The 7,271-nt window shown below is 37.8% G+C and overlaps 1 protein-coding gene across 5 annotated transcripts; it reads right to left on the bottom strand.

The window, feature by feature from the left end:
• Positions 1–689: 689 nt before the first annotated feature.
• On the bottom strand, positions 690–4,554 carry LOC102623084 (NADH dehydrogenase [ubiquinone] flavoprotein 1, mitochondrial). 5 transcript variants are annotated; one of them, XR_003066313.2, is made up of 4 exons: positions 4,351–4,554; positions 1,883–3,354; positions 1,486–1,525; positions 943–1,263 (listed from the first exon to the last, which is right to left on the bottom strand). XR_003066313.2 is itself a non-coding variant. In XM_052439542.1 (3 exons), exons 1-2 carry the CDS (start codon positions 4,351–4,353, stop codon positions 1,897–1,899), a joined length of 1,461 nt encoding a protein of 486 aa, XP_052295502.1. In that variant the 5' UTR covers positions 4,354–4,554; the 3' UTR covers positions 690–941; positions 1,883–1,896. The 5 variants fall into 5 exon arrangements, 4 of the variants coding, with proteins under 4 accessions (XP_052295502.1, XP_024956645.1, XP_024956646.1 ...); XM_052439542.1 differs by lacking the exons at positions 943–1,263; positions 1,486–1,525 and adding an exon at positions 690–941; XM_025100877.2 differs by lacking the exon at positions 1,486–1,525.
• Positions 4,555–7,271: the final 2,717 nt, after the last annotated feature.

Raw genomic sequence — 7,271 nt, forward strand, 5'->3', positions numbered from 1 at the left:
ACACTGGAATCCCCTGGAGAAGATTATTGGCCTAACTATCAAAGGTCATCAGGATAAACGGGAAAGAGAGATTTTGGTGATGAAGAAGTTGCAAGAGAATCCACAGCATCATCACGAAAGAGAAGAAAAATACAAAGCTCATAGCACGACTGGGACCAGGAGGCTGCTTCAACTTCAATCCCAAAGACAAGCTGCTCGTTTGGAACTGCACAAGATTGAAAACAGCGCTGATATCCAAGACAATCTTAAGAGTTTCAGACAACTTCAAGAGCTTGCTGAGTGTTCATTGAGCTTTATGATTGATCCAAGTTTAGATGACGATGATGCTGCCAAAGTGATGATGGGTGCCTTTCAAGGAACCCGATTCTGGAATCCCCTGGAGAAGATCGGTTTACGCCTCAAAGATTAATGTTTATTTTATTTGAAAATTATCAAAGATTGGTGTTTTCTGTATCACACGGAATCAAAATGTATATAATTTGTTCTTTATTATTATATGCTGTGACGAATTACCAGACATGAGAATTGATTGAATTCCTCAACCACTGGATTGATTATGTGCCCTTTGGATCGATTGACTCTTATTTTTCCCCCACTCTTTTTACCTTCTGCTGCTTTGTCAACTGTTTGATCTTCGTTTTAGACTTTCTCCACAAATAACAAATCAAATTACGCTGGTAAGTTCTATATTTAATTTATTTGTTTATTAAGCTTTTTGAAAGTAGCCTTCAATTTGATGAGCCGAAATCGAATGAGTTAGGGCCGAATGAAATATTGGGCCAGTAATAGTCCTCCGGGTCACAGAAACCAAGTTTTTACTTAGCTTGATCTTTACCCATGTTATGCTCTCTAAACATGCTTTGGTGCAACTCTTAATTCTATTCAGTGACGTTTCAACTGCAGCTTCATCTTTATTTGACGACAGAAAATATGATCGGCATCTGAAACCAAAACATATGCAGATATTAACAAAGCTCCTCAGATGAGCCAAAATGCCATGTTCAAGAAATACATGAAACAACTTTTTTAAGTATCCGTGCCCAGCTTATAAAAAAAAAAAAAAAAGGGTAGCATCCCTGCCCAGATACAGAGGATACATACACCATCATTTCTCCAGGACAGTAAATGAAGAATCCATAATTCATACAGCTTAAAACAAACCAAATTCTAACAAAATCTTCAGATGCTTGAATTACTCCCAATATCTGGGATGCTTTCCTCAGTTTTATTCCACAATATCGACCATTTGAAGAAAAAAATTACCTACGTAGCACAAACATCCATTATTGTATTAAATTTCACATATTTGCCAAAGTGGAGGTGAGAAAATGTGAGACAATATGTGAAACATTTATTCAATATGTTATGTCTGATATACTGTCCTTTCCAAAAGAAGACCAACATAGAAAATGAAGTTTAACTACATGAAAGTACGAAACATAATATTTGCCCGCAATTTGCTCACAAATGCTGAGGTCTATTCACCTTGTAGGCATCTAAAGCACTGGAGCACCCTTCAAGATGCCTGACATCCGAGGGCAAAAGAAAACAGATTACATTCCTGAAATTACTGTCAAATTATTTGAACAAATAAGGTAATTCTTTGACAATTTATCCATACATCATTTAGAACCTTATACCATTCTGTGATTATGGACAAACATCTTACAGCCAAAGAAAAAACAGAACCATTATCTGAGGGATAAATGCAACGAAAAGAATGGCCTCGATCATGGAATTGCATACATAACCAGATAATATTTCCAAACACATTTCATGTTTGTAATAATTAATTATCCAAATCACACAAGTTCACGGTAATTTATTCTTGGGGGAAATGTCCACTTTAAGTAATGTTAGCAAAAAGGATCCAAGAAGCAACCTGAGAAGAAAAATTTAAGCTGTGGCCTCCAGCAGCTCCCTCTCAGCATGCTCTTTGATCCTTCTCTCAAGCTCAGGCCTAAAATGTCGTATGAGACCCTGAACAGGCCAAGCAGCTGCATCACCCAGTGCACAGATTGTGTGCCCTTCAATCTGCTTGGTCACCTCCTGAAGCATATCAATCTCCTCCAACTTTGCATTTCCAACCTTCAATCTTTCCATGATCATCCAAAGCCATCCTGTTCCCTCCCTGCATGGAGTGCACTGCCCACAGCTTTCGTGCTTATAGAAGTATGAGAGCCTAGCAATTGCATCGACAACGTCAGTTGATTTGTCCATGACAATCACAGCAGCAGTTCCCAATCCTGATTGAACAGCCTTCAGAGCATCATAATCCATCAGCACATCATCACATATATGTTTGGGAAGCAAAGGAACTGAAGAACCCCCTGGTATTACTGCAAGTAAATTATCCCATCCACCTCGAACACCACCACAGTGTCTATCTATCAACTCCTTGAGGGGAATACTCATCTCCTCTTCAACTGTGCAAGGCTTATTCACATGGCCCGACACACAAAACAATTTTGTACCAGAATTGTTCTTCCTGCCAAAACTGGCAAACCAGTCCGGTCCACGCCTTAAAATGGTGGGAGAAACGGCCACAGTTTCCACATTGGTGACAGTGGTGGGACAACCATATAAACCTGCATTAGCAGGGAAAGGAGGCTTCAATCTTGGTTTCCCCTGTTTACCTTCAAGGCTTTCCAAAAGAGCTGTCTCTTCACCACAAATATAAGCACCAGCACCATAGTGGATATGCACATCAAAATCATAACCAGATCCGCAGGCATTCTTGCCCAACAATCCAGCAGCATAAGCTTCTTGCCTCGCTCTTTCAAGGTTTTTACGTTCATTTACATATTCACCCCTTATGTAAATGTAAGCAGCAGAAGCCCTCATTCCTACGCCAGCAATCAAGCAGCCCTCCAACAACTTATGTGGATCATGCCGCATAATTTCCCTGTCTTTACAGGTTCCAGGTTCACTTTCATCAGCATTGACAACAAGATACGAAGGACGGCCATCAGACACCTTGGGCATGAAGGACCACTTGAGGCCAGAGGGAAAACCAGCACCACCACGTCCGCGGAGACCAGACTTCTTGACTTCATTGACAATCCAATCTGCACCCTTGAGTACCAAGTCTTTAGTTCTGTGCCAATCACCCCGTTTCATGGCACCTTTGAGAAAAGGGTCATGCATCCCATATAAGTTGGTGAAAATCCTGTCTTCATCTTTCAGGCCACCAAAATGGGTTTTCTCTGGAGGTGGGGGAGGTGGCGGAGGTTGTGGAGTACTGGCAGTTGATGCACCTTGAGTGCTAAATGATCTTAAGCCCACACTCAACCTCTCACTGTAGCATCTAACCAATGATGCCCTTTGCAGGGATAAAACGCCCTTCATGGGTGCCTAATGCCATAATAGGACAAATGACTATTTTGTTACAAAATGTTGTCAAAAAAAAAAAAAATCATAAATACATGTGTGTGTGTGTGCGCGCGTAACCCCCCCCCCCCCCCACACACACACACATTGTGCCACAATGACGAAGAGTTAGATGAACTGAAATCCCTCACCATAAGAAGCACAAAATTTCAAGAACAAGAAAGACAATGACACTGAAGAACAGTAAATTACAGAAGACAAGTGAGACATATCTGATAGGAACATAAAAGCTCCCAGATGTGAGTTGCCAATTCCATATTAACTAAACAAGATCCACAGTTCCATTTTAGAATAACTAAATTACTGCAAACATAACTGCAGCAATAACACCCGTAAACCACAAGGCCTGTGGAAGCACGATCAAATGTAATAACCAGAGGGGAAAAAAGAAAGCAGAAATTCCATTTCATAGACAAGAAAAATCATCTGAGACACAATTTAAGAGTCTGTTGATGACTTCCTAAGTTGAAACTTTCTTTCTCAACACCCTCTCTTATTTAAACGTTATGATTCCAGTACAATTAGCTAGAAAATGTTGATTTTGATAAGCTGCAAAGCTGTGTTTGTTAGCCATTCATTTCAACTCCCATTAAAATAAATGTAGCCAAACATGAAAATGAAAACCCGCAGATTGAGCATAAATAAAAAAAATTAATTTAGTTAACCTAAGTATCTCAATTCGGAAACGAAATTAAAAGAATAGTCAAAATCAAATTTCCTCGTCACTGTTAGCTCTAAATTCCTCGTGTTTCCCAGCAATCCAACGAAGGACAAACGGAAAAATGATAATAAAGCAACATTAGATCTCACACCAACATAATCTTCACGATCATTCAGTATTGTAGTGTAGATAATATCGTAATTTTGACAAAAAATCATCGAACCCCTAAGACAGTAAAAGATATATATTCCAAAGAAACGAAAAATGTAAGATGAAGTGAGATAAAATTAATGGCGTACCATAGCATGAAACGTCGAAGAAGAGTCGCCGATTAAGCTCTAGCTCAAAATCGAGAAACCACAGAAGAAATGGAGAGGAGATTTGAAGGAGGCAATTGTTTCCTACTCTCGACAGCACTGGAGTTGTTAGATGGACGGTGGAGATTTATTGATCGCGAACATCAACTCACCCGCAATGAATCGGGCGGTGGATATGTAAGTCGGTAAGGCTTGTGATGATTTCGGATGATACGTTTTAGCCTGTTTGCGGAGCTATGCATGCGGATTGCGGACCACGTTTGTTGGGCTGGGCTTATTTTGAAAATTGGATCGATCCGAATTGTGTTCGGCCCTTTGTAATAATTGGAATGGAACCCAAAACTAATCAATTGTGTCTGCTTGGCGATTTGAAATTATAGAATGAATTGGATTTTAATTGTTTTTAGGGAAAACCAATTTTTTTTGACACAGCAATTGGAAAATAATAATAATAATAATAATAATAATAATGATTAGAATGTTGATTCAGTTTGTAGATTTATGTTTTTTTTCCCTTGTAAGTATCATTTTGGGCGATTGGGTCTTTCTTTAATTACTGGCATTTACTCAGATATTTGTTAAGTAATAACAGGAAATGATCTCATTATATCATAATTTCGATGTCTAAACTCATTTTGAGCAAATCTAAGTCCATTCAAGTCATATTTACAAATTACAATTACAGCTACAGTGAAATTTACTCAGCGAAGGAGAGGTACTTAAAGGTACTCAAACTTCACATATACATCTCACGGCACGGGAACAAATCATGAGTCATTTACTATTGATAATGTTGAAGACAATGTAGCGCAAATCAAGAACGCGGCACGCTCTATTCCTTGAAGAAAGTACGCGTATGATGCGTCTTATCAGACAAATGGCACCGATAATAATGATCGAAGTACACGAAATGTCTTGGGCATGTTTTGTAAGAGTTCATTGACAAACAATTGTTGGTGTTTTGGCCACCTTCATTGTGTTTGATCTGCATGCCGATAGCTTCCAGAGATGAGGGGTCCAATGCTGCAAGCGACTGAAAAAAATTATCACCAAGTGGCTTCGGTGTTCCAGTTGTGTAAGACATTGGGGATTGAAATTAATTGATGGCCATATTGGCCAAGGGCTCAATTGATCAGTTTCGTACATTGTGAGTGTGTATATTTCTTAATAGACGGACTCTGACGGAGGCCCCCTACATGCTCCGTCTTACATGTGTAGTAATGGGTCGTGGGTCAATAATGTAAAATCCACTTTTCTTGTATTTCTATCATATAAAAAATATTATTAAAACTAATGCAAAAGAGATCAATAGTGAAATTTTGGACCAGGGATCGTCGTGAAGGATGAAACCTCTTAAATACAAATAATGAAATTTGATAAATAAAATACTAATAGACCGATAACCATTATTTCGGCATTTTCATATTAAAGTACATAATAGCAACTATTTTAATCGAATTTTGGCTAGGATGTGATTCGAACCACTAAGCAATGCTTCTCATCAGATTTAGGTCAAATCCGATGAAAACAAATAAATTTATTATGTTTAGGAGGAGATTGGGCTAGCAAAGATTAGGATTTAAATGTGTATTTCTATTATTTAAGGTAGGAGAAATAGTTGAGGTGATCTGAGAGTTGAGCTAAGGTGATTCGGGAGGTGAGCCGAAGTGATTTGGGAGGTGAATTGAGGTGTTCTGAGTTTAAAATAACATGGGAGCTCTATGAGGTTAATTTAAGGAGTTGATGTGGGAAGTTCAAGAGAGCTCAATGTATAACTCCAGTGAAATTGAGGATAGCTCCAGATAACTTATTTGAGACTTGTAGTATAACTCATGTGAACTCATAAAGGAAATGCGATTTGGGTAAAAAAAAAAAACTATTGTAATAAGCAGAAAATAAGTATAAACATAAAAATACACATAAGATTTTACGTGGTTCGGCCCTTTGGGCTACATCCATGGGAGTGATCATCTCCAATTTATTATATATGTGATGTATTATATGTTTTACTTTACAATATCAGCAAAACCTTATTAAAGGTTGGTGATAATGAATAATAACAAGAGGGAGACGTGAGTTTTATTGAGATTAGAGAGTTTTCTAAGAAAATAATAAGGGAAAAGTTTCTTTGAGAAATGAGATGGGCAAAATCTTATGTGAAGGTGTAAAAACGAAGGAAGGAGAAGACGAAACAGCCCATCAAGAAATCAAATTTGAAAAAAGATCATTCATGTGTTGTGTTTTGAGCTTAATGATAAGATTGGTGCCCTAAGGACAATTTTATCATTTTTGCCAAATTGAGTTTTTTTATTAGTGTTGTCTTCCTCGAGTGGAGCTATTATTATCTTTTTCTTTTATTCACTTGATAGTGACTAACAAAGCTTGGTGAGTAAGTAATTCTTCTATCCTTTATGTGTTCCTTGTTCTTTGCTACATGACAGAAGCTGGTGCAGTTGTCCTACTACTTTTAAGGAGTGCAAAGGACAACTGACGTGATCCGCTTCTATTGATTTACTCAAATAATTTTTATTCTTATTGGCTCCTTATTCTTAGCCAAAAAGAAGATATTTTATTTTATTTTTATGATGGCGTGCACGGTTCACGTGCTGTCTCTAATCAACGAAATTTGAGTTTTGATAATATCTTTTGATACTAGACATATTTACAAAATTTATCCTTTCCTCAAATAGCTTATCTCCTGACCTTTGAGGGCTATACTACAATTCGGTCAAACAAGTTAATTTCACTTCACTGACTTTATTTGCCACGTGTCATTAATTCATAAGCCCATGTCAACATTCAAATTTCCCCCCAAACAACAACTATTATATGTGAGATTTTGTTGGTTGATCAACTGAAGAGTTCTTAAATCTTTGTCTTGAACTCTTTGTGCAAGAAAGACA

Source organism: Citrus sinensis, chromosome 4 (assembly GCF_022201045.2).
Source record: "Citrus sinensis cultivar Valencia sweet orange chromosome 4, DVS_A1.0, whole genome shotgun sequence".
Taxonomy (NCBI): domain Eukaryota; kingdom Viridiplantae; phylum Streptophyta; class Magnoliopsida; order Sapindales; family Rutaceae; genus Citrus; species Citrus sinensis.